At 35.7% G+C, this 17,617-nt stretch overlaps 3 protein-coding genes across 3 annotated transcripts; all 3 read right to left on the bottom strand.

The window, feature by feature from the left end:
- Positions 1 to 956: 956 nt before the first annotated feature.
- Positions 957 to 4,584, bottom strand: LOC143533855 (mitogen-activated protein kinase homolog 1-like). The gene is made up of 3 exons (XM_077028499.1): positions 4,478 to 4,584; positions 3,286 to 3,712; positions 957 to 1,652 (listed from the first exon to the last, which is right to left on the bottom strand). Exons 2-3 carry the CDS (start codon positions 3,706 to 3,708, stop codon positions 957 to 959), a joined length of 1,119 nt encoding a protein of 372 aa, XP_076884614.1. The 5' UTR covers positions 3,709 to 3,712; positions 4,478 to 4,584.
- A 700-nt stretch (positions 4,585 to 5,284) lies between these two features.
- LOC143533847 (uncharacterized) lies at positions 5,285 to 6,922 on the bottom strand. The gene is made up of 2 exons (XM_077028493.1): positions 6,607 to 6,922; positions 5,285 to 6,036 (listed from the first exon to the last, which is right to left on the bottom strand). Exons 1-2 carry the CDS (start codon positions 6,920 to 6,922, stop codon positions 5,285 to 5,287), a joined length of 1,068 nt encoding a protein of 355 aa, XP_076884608.1.
- Positions 6,923 to 7,448: 526 nt separating this feature from the next.
- LOC143533846 (uncharacterized) lies at positions 7,449 to 8,534 on the bottom strand. Its single transcript, XM_077028492.1, has one exon. It carries the CDS (start codon positions 8,532 to 8,534, stop codon positions 7,449 to 7,451), a length of 1,086 nt encoding a protein of 361 aa, XP_076884607.1.
- Between the last annotated feature and the right edge of the window lie 9,083 nt (positions 8,535 to 17,617).

Raw genomic sequence — 17,617 nt, 5'->3', positions numbered from 1 at the left:
AAAATCGACGTTTTAAAAAGTCATGCTAATATATAATATTGTATAGTATTAAATGCTCGAAATGAAACTTTGGTGAGCTCGGGCTCGAATCGTTCCTTTTACACCCCTAAAATCATTATATAATTTGATTCGAATATAGAAAAGCAAAGAACGTAAATAACTAAAATACAAAAAAATTTAAAAGATAGGTTATGGCTTTAAGTCAGCCGGAACTCAGTGTGAAATTATTGCTAAATTTTGATGGGGCCGGAGGTAGAAGACGCGAATGAGGTACAATCAACGATCAAGAGGGGTTGTCCTAAACATTACACAGAGAAAGAGATTAATTTAACCAAGGAAGTGGAGGAAAACCATGAATTTGGGATTAATATTACTGATGAGACACATGTGAAAGATGTAGCAGGGGAGGCCCAAATGACAATGGGATTTGAGGAACTCCTCGGTTTCAGGGTCTCGGGACATGAAGCGTGGTTCTGCGATCTAATTTCAAGAGAAAATGAGGGGTTCGACTGCATACATGTTAAGTGATGTGTTTTCAGGAGAAAATGAGGTTTTTAATGTCAAAGCATACTCTTTGTTACGGGTAAAACATATAAGCAAAAAAGGCGAGCTTGTTTGGGGATTGAGGTGCTAAGGTGATCAGTGTGCTAATCTAATTTTGTTATTTTTAAATTTCATGTTCGTTGTTGGGTTGTAATTAGTATGTTTTTTGTTTTCTTGTACTATTTGGGCTTGTTGCTTCTCACTAGAGGTTCCCTTATGTTTTTTTAAAATAAATTTTGGCCTTTGAAGAAAACTAAAATACACAAACAAACAAAAATAAATATGCAACAAAACACTATTACTATTGATTATATAATATACTTCTACACAAACAAGGTTCAACTCTATGTCTTTATACTATACACACCATGTTTATTAGACTACAAAACACAACAAAACACACTATGCAACCACTAACTGGCCTGCGGATTACCAACAACACTAGCTTCAGGATGATAATGAACCATTTCTTCCCAGATCATCTCCCTAATAACATCTTCTCCTAATTCTTCATCAATCTCTAAATCAACTGGAACTTCAACCGGCGGGTCCATATCCGAACTATACAATGCAGACATATACGGATGATGAAGTGCCTCATTAACACTAATCCTCTTTGCAGGGTCAAAAACCAACATCTTTTCTAGCAAGTCGATCGCGGATGGTTGTGCTTGTGGATAGAGGTCAGAAAATGAAGTCCCGGATGAAAAAGGCAACGACTTTATATACCTTCGCGCCTTTTGGTTATCGATAAACTCGATGGCGTCCTCCGTTTGGCTTCCAAGAATGTTGATTATTAGTTTTAGTTGGTTTAAACATTCGGTGCCCGGAAAAAGTGGTTTTCTGCCTAACAGTTCGGCAAATATGCACCCGACGGACCATACGTCTATTGAGGTTCCGTAGTTTTCGCAGCAGAGGAGAAGCTCGGGTGCCCGGTACCAACGGGTGACAACGTATTCGGTCATGAATTGGTCTTTCCCGTTATTTGTACGAGCTAAACCGAAATCGCAAATTTTTAGGTCGCAATTTGTGTTTATGAGAAGGTTTCCGGGCTTTAGGTCGCGGTGTAGGATGTTAGCCGCGTGAAGATATTTTAGGCCTCGCAATAACTGTCAAAAGAAATCTTGATTATTTTCAAACCCGCAATTGATAAGTTTAAAATATCAAATTAGAGAAACAATGAGAGTCGGAATTAGGGGTGTAAACGAGCCACTTGTGAACTACTCGAGAATGGCTTGCAAACGGCTCAAAACGAGCTCGACCATGTATTGGAGCTCATTTAATAAACGAGTCTGAGCCTGAGCTTGACTAAACTCACGAGATTAAACCCGCCTACTGTATATAATAAAAATAAATTGCACTGTAAATAATAAAGTAGATTACGATTTCGTCCATGTGTTTCGCCAAATTCTCGGGTTTTAGTCCACATTTTTTTTACCATGACACTATGACTTCATTAACACTAGCAGTTTTTTTCTTACAAATAAGTGTTAAATAACCAAAATACCCTTAATTAAAAAAGAATTAAAAAAAATTAAATAGCATATGTGGCTTTACACATACAAAATAAGATATGACATTGTCCTATACGTACAAAACTATAATTATAAAAAGTAGATAAAATTACATAATTAAATATATAACAATAATTTTTTTTAAAACGAGCCAACTCTGGCTTGATTATGAAAAATTATTAGTGAACCAAGCTCGATCTTTATATATAGAGCTCGAAATTCTGTTAAATTAAACGAGGTGGACCCGAGCTCGGCTTTAGCTCATAGTCACATGATTTGCCCAACAAGCGGCGTATTCCGTATTGGAACGTTTTGTTTCCAAACAAAATCGCCAGCGTTCCAAACGCCATGAAATTGCGACTTTTTCTGACAGGTTTGTCGTTCCAAATCAACGGTGAAAACGATTTCAATTGATTGGTTCTTCGTTCTAAATCAATGGAGAAAATGATTTCAGTTGGACTGGTTCGTCAACTCCAATTGCAGATCCGTCTATATTGCCGATCAATTTAATAATTTTGGGCTGCAAGTTAGGGGTTTCCAAAATCTAAAGGCAGCCAATCAATTAAGGCAATTTATGTTAGAAATATTATCAATTAGACAGGCAATCAACTACTAGGTTTCCGTTTTATAATCAATTAGGCAGCCAAGCAATTTATAAAATCCAAACTCTTCATTAGAATTTTAATTTTGAAATTTCGTCATGTTTATACTATGTTATGGTAAGTTAAATTTATTAAATTCTGTTTTAAATTGGGAACATCGAAACTAGACTCTATGGGAGCGTACCGGTTCGTACCGAAATGAGCCTACCCCCTACGAACCGAATACGCCTCCACTAGCGAATTGCGTTCCCGTTCCTCGTTCCCATACCGGAGCGAACCGCGATTTATGTGACTATGCCAGTTTAGCTTGTAACACTCTTAAATTAAATGAGCTTATCTAGAGCTCGGCATAAGCTTGTTAATAGCTCAAGTTGAGCTGAGCATAAAGGGGCTTGAGCTCGAGCTGGAGCCCAAGATGAGACCATTTAATACAGAAGCCAAGCCCGAGGCAAACTCAAGCTTGTAAAACTATTCTCGAGCCAAGATTGAGCTTTAGACATAATGCACGAAACAATCCAAGCTCGAGCTCGAGCTCCCTTAACTTAAATGAGCCGAATAGCGAGTTTCACTTAGCTTGGATCAGCGTTTTACACCCCTAGTCAGAATCAGACAGTCCAACCGTGTACCTGAAATAGAAAATACTGACAATGGTCGTTTGAAAGCGATTGATTCGACTTTATAATCTGATGCAGATCGGTATCCATAAGATCATAAACCAGATACACATCTTTGAAACTCGACCTCTGCATTGGCACCATCACGTCTTTTAGCGCGATAACATTTTCATGTCGAAGATGGCGTAGAAGTTTCAACTCGCGTAACGTTCTGAGCGCATCCGTATGGTTATCAAACGTATTATGTATCTTTTTAATCGCGACTTTTTCATTAGTTTCACGGTTAACAGACGAACACACAATTCCATACGCACCTCGTCCGATCGGTTTAATAGGAACATATTTTGTATCTAGCTCGAATAACGATTGCCATATTGAATAATAATGCTTCCCTTCTGATCTAATACCACTCGAAGGTTCAACAGGTGTTGCCATTTACCTACACCAGAATAATAACCCGAATCAGTAGTGTTTTAACTCATAAGGTTCAACCAGTCAACCCGTTAATGGCCCGTTTTAACCTGAAGACATATTGGTTACAACTAACTTACAACCCGCTAGCTGCAACGATTACCAAACTTAAGTTGAATATCATACAAAGTTCAACAAGATTGTTAAATGAACAAATAGAATAACCAGTAGCACCCGAATGAATATTAGGATTACAAAAAACACACGGTGAACCAGAGCATTTGTTTAATTTATTTGATTTAAAGGGCAATTTGTCAGGTTTTGGGTTGTTACGTCTTAATGTCTAGCATGTTCATTAAACATAACTAAATTCGGGTTGACTTGTTTGACCTGTATAAACACTGCCAGCTTTGAGAGGTGCGGGCAAGGCGATCGTCTCCGGCCTGATCACATCTTAAAAAAAATATGTATTTTATAGAAAAGCGTATGTATTCTTAATGTTTAACCCAAATTACCAATTTATTTAAGCCTATTTGAAAAAATAAAATAAAATTGTGCAGCCCAAATCATTACCCAATAACAACCTCATTTACTTAAAGCCCAAGCCCAAAAATTTTGACGATTCTCTGGGATTCCCGGCGCTGCTTATAAAGGTCAACCCGTTTATGACCTGTTTTAAACTGTTTAACCCATACGCTATAAGGTCAAATTGTAGGTGCTCAAATTCATCTATTCAATACCATCTACATCACCAAAATCATGGAAATTGAATATTAATGAAAAAGCAACGTACTTTGTTCAGCGTGAAGTCTTAAATTCAATTATTTTATTTTAAGCCGCTGGAATTTCGTGGAACACTTGGTGGGCATTAACATGGGTACGCTTCAATCTCACAAATTCATAATATACCTGCTTGAAATGAAAACGCCAATTGAAATTGAAATTGAAATTGAAATTGGTGGGTCAAGAACCCAAACACCACTCGAATTTATTATTTATGGTGGAAGGGAAGGTAATTTGGTTAAAAAGTCGAATCAGAAAACCGCCATTTTGGTGGTATTCAGAGAATCAAGATTTGATATGGTTGTAGTAAATGAGTCGCCCATTTCAACTTTTTTCTTGGAAGTTGGTGAGGCAATCAATATTTGGGGTGGACATCGACTTGGATTTTATGTGGTGGATAATATCATTTTATCTTTTTATCTTCTTACATTTTTTTTTTTAAAAACCAAATATATTAAAGAAAAATCAAAGAGTAACCACTTACAAGAGGCAGGTATTTCGAAAAAAGGAAAAACGGAAGAGCTAAACAACAAAGATTATAAAGGGAATTAACGAAATTAAACTGGCACCATTTCTTCCAGTCGAGACTAATCCTTTTGGTCCGTTGTTTGACCCAAAAGAAAGACGCTGATTTGATTTCAAACACCATCTTGGACATTGACAAGGGTGCGTTATGGAAGACTACACCATTCCTCGACAACCAAATCATCCAGCATGTCGTCGCCAAAATAGACTGAACCGCCCAACACTTCTCTTTGCATCTAATGATTTTGCTCGGATAATCCATAATCTCTTCTATCGACTCAAAATCAGCCCTCTAAGGTAGCTTCACCCAGTCGAAAATAATAGCCCAAATGCTTTTTATGCCTTTACAATGCATAAATAAATGTTGCGCAGTCTCTGGTTCCGTATCACAAACCGCACAACCCAATTCTCCCACATTAATACCCCTAGTGTTTAAAGCACATTTGGTTGCAATGCGATCCAGCAACAATCGCCAGATGAAACAGTTTATTTTAATAGGTAACCATTTGAGCCAAAAGTTAGATTTTTGTACCTGTTGACCTGAATTGTCCAGCTCCCACCGAAGCGATTTAACCGAGTAAGTCGAACACTTTCCATTCAATTCCTTCCATAACCAGCAGTCTGGATTTGAAGAAACCATCACCGATGAAATAAGACGAACACAGTTTTGTAGATCAAATTGTAGCTCGGGCGAAACGGGCTTCCTTTTCCATCGCCATTTCCAATTCATTACATTCGCGACACACTCATAACTTTCTGCAAGTAAAACATCCTTCTGTTTTTCTAATGCGAACAAACCTGGAAATAACTCTATTAGCGGATGTTCGCTAACCCATTTATCAAGCCAAAAAAGGGTTTTGTCACCTCTGCCCACCTGAACTTGTAACCTTTCCATCATCCTACTATTTCCTTCATAACCATCTTTATCCGCTTGACAAATTTGTTTCCATGAACCACCAAGTGATCTCTTAACCGGTATCGCCTCCCATTTGTGAGACCCTCTATGAATAGACGAGATCACTTTTATCCATAAAGAGCTATTACCTGATTTGAACCGAGACAACCATTTTACAACCCCTAAGCCCCCCCCCCCCTTTCTTTATCTCTTATAGTTTTGCTCCAAACCACCCAACTTATCTTTTCTTTTTCTTCCGATCCTCCCCATAAAAAACGTCTTCTTTTGTTTTCGAGTTGTTTTAAAACTTTTTCTGGTGCCTTGAAAATGGAGAAGTAATAAGTGCCTAAACTCCCCAAAACCGATTTAACAAGCGTTAACCAACCTCTAAAGGATAGAACTTTTGTCTTCCACTTTGATAATTTCTTGTCAAATTTATCTATAATCTGCCAGTTTCGACTTCTATTAATATTAGCACCAATTGGAAGGCCTAAATGAATAAAAGGAAGCTTACCGGGTTTACATCTTAACAATTCTGCATCCTGAATAACTTCTGCCCTATCCACTTTCACACCATACATCACACTTTTTTTTTAAATTTACTTTCAGCCCTAACACGATATAAAAACATCTTAATAAACAGTTTAAATTCAAGAGATTCATTGTGGACCATTCGCCAAGGAAGACCGCGTCGTCCGCATAAAAAAGATGTGAGATACATGGGCCGTTCCTAGGTGTTTGAACACCTCTAAACAGCCCCTCCGAGCATGCCGCTTTCATAGCAACATTCAACACTTCCATCACAATGATAAAAAGGAAAGGAGAAAGAGCGTCATCTTGTCCAACTCCTCTTTTAATGTCAAACTCAGCTGTGGGGGAGCCATTAATCAATATGGAAGATCTAGCCGACTCAAAAGTTCCTTTAACCCAACGTCTCCACTTGTCGGGAAATCTCATATGAGCTAAGATGGAATCGATAAAACGCCAATTGACCGAATCGAAAGCTTTTTCAATGTCTACCTTAAATATCATCATTTTTTTTTGGTTTTTTTACACCACGAAGAAATTTCATTCAGAATTAAAGCTCCCTCTGTAATGTTTCTACCGGAAGCATAGGCGGACTGTTCCTCACCAATGATTGAGCCCATCACCTTTTTAATCCGATTTGCTAACACTTTGGAGATAATCTTAGGTATACAACCTATGAGATTAATAGGACGATATTCAGCAATTTTTTGTGGATCTTCAACTTTTGGTAAAAGAGAAATGAAGCTAGAATTACACCCATAACTGATATAACCATGCTTGTGAAAATGAACCATCAAATCATAAATATCCTTTTCAAATAAGGCCCAAAAGGTTTTTAAAAACTTGAAAGTGAAACCATCTGGACCAGGGGCTTTTTCACCTCCACACTCCCATAACGCGCAGTTTATCTCTTCATTTGAAAATGGAATAACCAACTTCTCGGCATTAGACGCGGACAACTTGGACATCGAATTGTTAAAGAAAATAGGTCTTTCTGGAAAAGGATCACTAAAGTACCCCTTTATCTCATCTTTCATAATGACCGGCTTTGACACCCAAATTTGATCAAACCACAGACCATGAATTCTATTGTTTTTTTATGACAATTAATGATGTCGTGAAAGTAAGCCGAGTTCTCATCACCTTCAATCACCCATTTGATTCCGGCATTTTGCTTTAGGTCTAACAGCTTACTTTTTTCTAATTCTTCAATCCTCTTCTTGCACACAATTCTTTCCTCATCTTCCTGTTCTGTCAATGTGCTAATTTCGGTACATATGTCCAGCGTGTTTAATCTGTTATAAAGTTCTTTCCTCATACCGTGCTCTTTGTACACCATCTCCTTCCTCCATGCCTTAATAGCGATTTTGCATCTACGAAGTTTGTTTGCCAGACGAACGTCAGGCCTTTCATCCGTGACCGGTATGTTATTAGCGACTGTCACCACTTTTTCTAGGTCTTTGTTTAACAGCCATGAATTGAAGAACCGAAAAGGCTTTGGGCCAAAATTAAGATCAACACAAGACAGAACCAACGGTCTATGATCCGAATACTTTTTTGGTAAGGCAGTTAAAGTGGCCAACGGCCAATAATTTATAAACTCCTGACCCACCAAGATTCTATCAATCTTGCTACATTTGTTGCCAACATCGGATAGATACGTAAACTTATATCCCCCTATATTGTATTCATATAAATCTGCTCTATTAATAAAGTTATTGAAATCACTTGCACTAGACAAACAGAATACTGAGTTCTTCCTTTTGTTTGGATTTCGGACACAATTGAAATCACCTAGTGTAATCCAAAGCCCATCATTCTCTTCCATTAGTGTACTCAGCTCATCCCATAAGGCTTTCTTGAGATTAGAATCTTGAGGTGCATAAACATTCACCACAAAGACATCCCTCTCAACGCCCTTGATTACCCCTTTAACCCAAATATAATATCGAGAATGTTTGGAATCTTGTAACGTAAAAATATTTGGATCCCATAAACACAATAGACCCCCAGAACGACCACAAGCATTTTGAATTATATAATCGAAAGGAGAGTTATCCCAAATATTACTGACCTTTATTTTGTTCAAATCAACCATTTGTGTTTCTTGAATGGCCATGAAGTTGATGCTATGCGCTGATTTAATTTCCCTTATCTACAGCCACTTGTTGGAATCTCTAACACCTCTAACATTATAAGTCATGAAATTCATTGATCAATCTCTGTCTCCTTTTCTTCCAAAATCGCTTCCTTAACCAACTTCACGAGGTTGAAAGTTGCCCTGTTTCGATTGTACCTCATCACCAACCTCCGCATCAAAATTCAATTTCGATCTACTGCCATGAAACCCAACCGACTTCAATTCCAAAAGTCTATTACTCAAGCGCATAGATATACTTGAATTAACTCTCTTTTGGAGACCACAGAAGGGCTACTGATTGATCGATCGGATGGATTCTGGTTGAGGTCGGGTACTCCCAATAATTCTTTCGATCAACTCATTAAGCCCAAATGGATCACTTTCATGCCCAATATCTCCTGAATGTGGAACCCTTTTCAAATAAAATATTAGGAGGGGTCGGATATGCATCTGCATAGCTTTCATTTGATGATTGCACATTATCCAACGTGACATTATCAACTCCTTCATTTTTTCTTCCTCGGCCAATGATTTTTTGTCCCAAACGAATTGATTAAACCAATCTTCTTTTTCCTCACGAATTGAGTTTGATCCATCCATCTTATCTTATCTTAGACACCAACTCAATTCTGCCCCTTTGCTTGGAGACAACACAGACTCTTTCTTTAGACAAATCATTATCCCTCCCCTACAAGCTTGCCAAATTTCGCCCCAATTAAGTTGAAGAAAGAAGCATCCGGAACACCTTGTATGCATAGCCAAGCTAATCTTTCATAGGGCTCGAATTGTCCATCCCAAATGTCTAAGGAATTGAACCAACTTTTCCAAATATGGACTTTTTATTGGCTAGAAAGTCTTTAACTTCGCCCCACAATGAAACCTTCTTCCATATCTGAAAAGCCGGGCAGACCATTGGTCGTAAATCTATAATTAAACCATCATCCAACCCACCTTCTTTAGTGTTCTTTAGAACCATCTCCTTATAAGTTGAATCAACCTTTCGCCATACATGTCTATTTGTTGTCCCTGGTATCGGATTTTTCGGTGGGATATGAGTCTTAGGATTGAGCTTGTGTTGAGTGTTTCTTTGATGCATCACAGTATGTTGATAAGCCTTTTCATGTACCGATAACGGATTAGTTTTGTAACCCTCGCCTATGTTGAAATAAGCCACATTCACCTTCACTTTGACTTTATCAATATGAACAGATCTTAGACTGTCCCGTAACGACACCACATCCTGGACGTTAATGAAACAAATGAAAGCAAAGAAATATCCATATTTGTCTTTCTTTTTAGGGACGTAAGCATCTACAATCTGACCGAAACTTTCACAAATCTTCCATAGTAGATGCCCAGTGCATCCATCCGGTAGATTTGAAACATAGAACGTAGTTGCATTGGGTTTCATTTGCTGTCGAACGTATGTTGCCTCAGATCTATTATCCCTCCTCTTGTAGATGACTTCTTTCCATCCGTCTTCATCGAATTTCCGGCGGCTTTCCGGTTGTCTGAACCCAACCATCGCAATATTAGTTTCCAATATGTTTTTAGAGTTGATATTTAGTTAAAAAAAATCAACCCATCTTTTAAGTAGAAATAAAAAAAAACGTGTGTTAAAGTTAGGGCTGTGAAATGGATTGGAACCGCTAGAACTGGATCGAAACCTAAAACCGGCAAAAGACTGAAAAGTAAGACCGGAACCGGGCCCTACTATAGTAAACTGCTTCGGTTCCAATAATCGTTGAATCAATTCTCACTAATCAGTTTCGTCGGTTGTTTATCAAATGGGCGACAACTTTTGAGTTTGAATCAAATGGGTTGGCAAATCAAATGGGCTAGGTAAATCATTATTAAATCCAAACTTTGTAAATTGCAACAATCAAAAATAAAAATTAAATCAAACCAGCAAAGAGTTTTCAAAGCGCAGACCATCTAAATAAAAGTAACATCAATTAACTGTTTCAATCCTTAAAAAGAAATTTAAATAAAACCATTCAAGCAGATATAAAATGAAAAGCTTCTCTTTATTTATTTATTTTTTGGCCCGTGCATATGAAATGCCAATTAAAAAACTAGAGATTAAAATTCTGAAAATGAATAGTTTGTTTTTTCGGTTTCATGTCTTGAGCCATTGGTTTTACCCGGAACTAAACCGGAAAACCATTTAATGCAAAAATTGAAAACCTAAAATCGTAAGATAACTGACACTTATGATACACCGGCTCGGTGCCGGATCCTTGGTTCCGACGGTTCCAAACCATTTTTTGCTCATCCTTAGATAAATTTAAATATATCGGATGTTGAACAAGTTAAGAGTCTGTTTAGTATGAGGTAATGAAATAGACGAAGGAATGAAATGAACGTGGTAATGGAATGAGCAAAGGAATGGAATAGGCTATAACCATTCCAATAAGATGTTTGGTAATTACTACATGGAATGAAATGAATCATTACTTTGCGTTGTTTGATAGGTAGAAAAAAAAGAAAACAAATTAAATTAAAATGGTAGTGAGTGGCGGTGGTGGTAGGAGGTAGGTGGCGGTCATTGCATTGGTGGGCTGTGATGGTGGTTGGCGACAGGAGATAATGGTCGTTGGAGATGGGTGGTGGTGGTGGCGGTAACGATGAAGGTGATAGGCATGGTGGTAGTGGCGGTGGTGGGCAGCAGCGACGGTGGGCGGTGAGTAGTGGTGGTGAGGGGCGGGGGCGATGGTTGATGGTGGTGGTGAACGTGGTGGTGGGCGGTTGTCACTGATGGCGATGGTAGGTGGTGGTGGTGGTGGTGGTGGTGGTGGCGGTAACGGTGGCGGTGGACAGCGATGGTGGTAGTTGGTGGCTGCCATGCGATGGTGGTTGGTGGTGGTGGGAGGGTGGTGGAGGTGATGTACGGTAAAAAAGGGAGTGGAATGAAAAAAACATGGGGTATAGATGATATGAAATTGGGGTGTTTTAGAGGGAATGAAATGAATTAAGTAATGGGTCATTCCATTCTTTTGATCAACCAAACACAGTTCTCTTCATTTTCTCATAATGAGTCATTTCATTCCGACCTCCATTCTTATGCGCTACCTATGTAATGAGGTTTCGAAACCTTTTGTTTGTAACAGTAGGGGAAGGCGATTGCGAGGGGGGTTCATGTAAATTCTAAACAAACTTAGGAATAAAGTTTAGTGCCAGCTAAAAACCCTATTTTCATTTTTAACAGTAAATTATTCAACTCCAAAAGTTACTTCTAAAATATACCTATGTCTAACATTTGGAAGGATTTGAACATCCACTTCTAGAATAGAGATGCACCCTATCATCACACCATGCCTTTTTGAGACTAAATACCCTATTAACCCAAAAGAATGACAGTTATTTTACAGGTTGTAATCTGGATATTTGGAAGAGGAGGATTAGAGGAGTTTGAGTGGAAACGATAAGAGTTACGTAAGCGAGGATTGATCATCGAGGTATGTTACACTCTTTTAAGATTTACATTTATCAACAGGTTTATCATGTGGGAATTTGGTGTTTGGTTAAAGGGAAGGGCTGACTGCCTTGTTCAGAAGTGATTGAACAAGGCGACGAAGTAGTGATTGTCAGCCTTGATTGGCTATGACAAATGGTGATGGAGCGATTGATGATCACCCCTTCACTTGGTGATCGTTGTTCACCTTTATGCACCTAGCCCTATGTCATGATTCATTTTAAAAATTCTAGGGCTTTTAATTAGGCATTTATATATTTTATGTAGTTCCAAATTAACAAATATTGATGTAGATGTAATATAGAACACTAACAAATCACCATAACATTAATAGTAATGATGTTTGATGGTCGAACACTACAAAAAAAGTGATCATTAGAGACTAACTTATCGAGGACTGATATATTAGTCTCGAATACATAGTATCTAGGACTGAATTATCAGTTACTAATAATATTAAGGACTGGTTTTTATGTGACTAATGATAGTGACTGATAATCAGTCGCTAATACTTTGACACCTTATTTGAGACCAAATTTCAGTCCAAAATGTGATTTAGGAAATATAAGGTTTTGATGGAAACTTACTAGCGACTGAATTTCAGTCCCAAATATGTAATGAAACATTAGTCAAATGTATAACGACTGATTATGAGTCACTAACATTGAAGGAACACATTAGAGACCGGGACTACAGTATTAAGGACTGATGTTTCAGTCTCAAATATTTAGTATTTGAGATAAAATTTTCAGTTCCTGGGGCTGATTTTTACGTGACGTATTTTAATGACTAATAATTAGTTGCTAACATTTAGACACATTATTTGAGACTAAATCGCGGTCTCAAATATATTCCTCTAGAATGAAAAATGGGGCAAATTTCTTCAAGACTAATCTTCAGTGTCTATTTTTTGAGGGAATGTATTACGTATTGAATGCCAGTCTTTAATAAGCTTAAAACGTAACAAATTATGGATTGTATATAGTCTTGAACGCCTTTTACTCTAAGAAGCGATTAGTGACAAATTTCCAGTCTCCAATTATGTTACATAGATTCTACCATTTGATGGGAAGTATTAGGGGTAGGGTTGTAAATAAGTCGAAAAGGATAAAATAACCGCTAGAAATTTATAAGATGTATTCTATTTTTCATAGAGTACTATTATTTCCTTTTGACCTCCTGTAACAGCGTTGTTTTTTTATTATTTTCTATTTTAGGTTCCATCTTGGAAAAAAAATCATAAATATTACGGAATCACTGATTTTTTTATTGTATCAGAGCAGGCATTCTAAACCTTAACAGCTTCGCCACCATGCCCAATAAAGAAACATAACCAAACAAACCCGATAGGAGTAATCCGGATCACAACTCTCTTGCAATTGCGTTGCTTGTTTTCCTTTTAGATTCCCTCTTATATATATATATATAGGGTAACGCTAAAATGAAAACTCATTTGAGTTGTGAAAATCCGCGAAAACCCTATGTAACATCGTTTTTTTTTTGTTATATGTAATATATGTTGTAATATTTAATACAAAACATCGAAAAATAAAAAAAAAATGTTTTACTATTTTTTAACATTTTTTTTACTAATTTTTATATATGTTTTCAGAAGAGAGAAAATGTTATATTTATATTTACATTTTCTATTCACTTTAATTGTGTACCACAAGATTTAAATATTAATTAAAAACATATGGTTGAGAATGAGTTTATAGAATTTTCACAACTCAAGTGTGTTTTCATTTTATACTTAGTCTATATATATATATATATAAACAATAATCGAAATATTACCAAATCATTTTTTTTTCCACAATAAATATAATAGATGATGTGCCATGCGTTTACATATTTCGATGTAATCCAATAAACAATTTATAATATTAATATAGGCATTTACTTAAAAAATTTATTATAATACATAAAATGATTTTTTATAAAAAAAAAATTAGATAATTGTGATACCATAAATCTGACATGTGATCGTACTACATCAGTATGTGATTAGTCTAAGATACTAAATGTTTCCTAAAATAAAGTGTATACGGTTTTTGAATTGTGCTGCTAAACGTATCAATTCTCTTTATTTTTACAAAATGTATCCCTCACTGAAGTTTCATAGTAATTAATATGATTCAAACCTTTTAGTTTTTGTTTGTTGTAATTTATTATTATATAAAAACACCTTGTTGTTTCTTATTTTTAATTAGTTCTATTTAAAAAAAAATTAAGCAACCTTTTATTTTTCAATTTTTTTTCTTAATTAAATTTTAATTTTTTTGAGAGTGTTAATCGAAATATTATTTAGAGATAAATTACATTAAAAAAAAGGAATCGTAATGTTTGTTAATAAATAAAAAATTATATAATATAAGGCTTGATTAACAAATTTGACTGCTTACTCGGTGACACTAATGTCATGCACTCATTTTATAATTATGTTGTAATAGTAAAATGCCTAGTTTATAATGTGTATAGGGTTTGTCCCACTATTTTGGTGGCCCTAGTTGAATACAAAATCGACGCCTTTTAAAAAATAATTGGATTAGTACTTAACAATTTTTTTTCCTTTTTTTATTTTGCTTCATATTTAATTAAATAAATAAGTTAAATATACAACCAACATGGTCCTGTTAACTTATTATAACGAAAACGAATTAAAAAGTAAATGTGTTGGGACATAACATGAAAATATCATGATTGGAGATACTGAAAACCAATGTTGTAAAAGTCGTTAGGCGGTCCTAGACGGTCGACTGGGGAGTTGCGAGTACTCGGGAGTAGTCGGGGATTACTCGGAAAATACCTAAGGAGTACTCGGCCGAGGCGGGGAGTACTCGATCTAGACGGGGAGTAATCGGGGAGTACTCGGCCGCCTACTCGAAAGTTTTACAACATTGCCGAAAACCATAGTGGACAACACATGAACAACTTAAACATGGCCATTTACATGTAAAATATTCATATATCATCCTAATTTTGAGAAATAATGATTGCCTTCATTAATATGATGTTAAAATTTAATCTTCAAAACTTAGAAACTTTTTTTTTGCTACAATTAGAAACAATACACTAAGGTTATTAATTTAATCATTAAAAACAATTCGCATTTGTTATATTAAAAATAAATTCTTTTTTAAAGTTGTGATTGAAGATGTTATGAATCGTTTTGAAAATATGAAAATACGTAGGGAACAATTATAATATGTAATATCTTTTTTATTAAATATGTCTTTGTACTTTAATGAATGTTGACTTACTTTTGTTATTATAGTGATTGTAATTTATTTATTTCACCGAATGACCGACTCGACACAACTCATTTAAGCCCGAAAACTTTGACACCGGAAAAAATTAAGCACCGTAAAGTTCCAAGCCCATAAAAATAATTTTCTGGCTCCGCCACTTATGTAACTAATGTACTTTAATACTAAAGAATTTATTAAAGAACAAGAAACAATAAAATATACCTTTCAAATAAGTGTTCATTTATGATAAACCAAAACAGGAATTGCTAATTTTGCTTTTAGTTTTTTTCTTTTTTTTGGTCAAAGGGAGTACTATTCATGCATTTTGAAGCTATAGAAATTAGATTGAAATCTAACTATTTTGTGTTATAGTGTAGTTTGTATGTGATGTGAAGATTGATGGAAAATTGTGAAGTGATAATGATGAGATGATGATATCATGGAAAGCTCAATCGCATCATCATTAGAATGTACACCAAGATGCATTCTGTCGTTTTATAGCGTGACACTGCCCATGTTTTGTCCTCTCCATTTCGGATTATTTCTATTTTTCTAGGTACTAATAATTTGATCACATACGTACATCAAAACATTTCTAAACATGACTTTGTGTTCAACAATGTCACTAAGCATATATTAAAACACCTTTGTGGTTTTGAAAGAGTAATATCCGTTCATGTTTCAGGGTAATTAGTGAGCAATATGTTAATCCGAACCAAAACTAAGATCTGTAAATAATAACTTTGTTCTCTCTTCTGCTAACGGAGAAGTTATAGTGATTAATGAATCATACATTATATGCTCACTACAAAAAAAAATGTCATAAAGTAATATATAAAAAGTGCTATTAAAAAACAAAAAAGTGCCATTGAAAACCCTTGTAAAAATGTGTGGCACACAATATAAGTGTTACTAAAAGTGGTGACGTTAAAACTTTTTAGTGTCATTTTTTCAATATGCCACACAGAGTTTTTTTGCTTTAAAAAGTAATCTTTGTTACATATACATACTAGTTTAGTGGCACTTTCTTTTTCTGCCACATATAAAACCAACTTTTGTAACACAAACTTTGTGCCAGCAAAAACGGTTTATTTAAATATATGTACGATTTTTAGTAAAACATAGTTTTGCCACAAAAAAATCACACGGTTTACAATACCAAATATAAAATAAAAGTTTAATAAAATTATAAATGTAAGAAATCAAAATATTATAACTTCAATAATAAATTCAATCTAAAGCATAATCCAAATGTTACACAAAAAACGTATAATATGGAGGCATTTGGTTCGTGGAATTCGTTGGAATTGGAATTGGAATTGGAATTGGAATTGGAAGGAATCCTTTAAAATACTATATGTGTTTGGTTTATATATTAGTTTATGGAATTGGACTTCAAGGTTATAAAAAGAGACAAATTTACCCTTTAGAATTACAAAATAAAATAAAAACCCAAACTTAAATATTAATGAAAAAATATTTAAATAACCACAAGGAGTGATTTCTATCAAGCCATAGTCACCTTCGTCGGATCTGCACAACTCCGTCACCGGTATGTGTCTGTAAAAAAACCACCGGAACAACCGCCGGTTTCCATAACAGCGCGAAGAACCGTCTCGTCGGATCTGCACAACTCTGCCACTGTTTCCTCTTTACCATTACCGCCGGAACAAACCACAAGTTGTTATAACAAAAACTTGATGGAGTCGGTCGGCATCTTGTAACAGTGGTCGCGACGAGATGTGGTGGCTTGGTTCAGATCCCACTTGGTTCAGATCTGGCGGAAAAATGCGGGTGTGGCGGCGACGCTTAGGCGGTGTTTCTTGTCGGAACTACGTGATGGTGGTGTTAACCGGAGAAAATGGTGGTGACAGTGGTTGCTTAGGTTAGGGTTATTTGTGTAAAGTCCCTAACATTCCTTTGAAATCCTTTGGAATATAGAAGGAATTTAAATTCCATTAGTTGATGAATTTGGTTGGAAATTAATTCCAATTCCAATTCCAATTCCAATTCCAATTCCAATTCCTTCTTTATCTAACCAAACATATCATACAAAGGAATTCAAATTCCAATTCCTTTAAAATCCTTTGAAATCCTCCAACCAAACAGGCCATAAGTATTATATTTCGAATTCCAAATCTTTATACGATGAATCTAAACGTTCTTTCAGGTGAGAATTTCGTTGTCATAATACTTAGCTTCAAAGCTTCTCATAATATCTATCATGTCATCATCAACCGTATAAACAAGCATTAGTATTAATGATAAAAAAAATCTTAAAGTTATTGTATCTATAAAAGTCATTTGTAACATTTCGAATTTTTCAACCCGTGTTC

The sequence above is a fragment of the Bidens hawaiensis genome, unplaced genomic scaffold, assembly GCF_021521415.1.
Source record: "Bidens hawaiensis isolate Kalapana, Puna unplaced genomic scaffold, B.hawaiensis_p1.1 tig00009933_1, whole genome shotgun sequence".
Taxonomy (NCBI): Eukaryota; Viridiplantae; Streptophyta; class Magnoliopsida; order Asterales; family Asteraceae; genus Bidens; species Bidens hawaiensis.
This window is presented reverse-complemented; position numbering and strand designations above follow the sequence as displayed.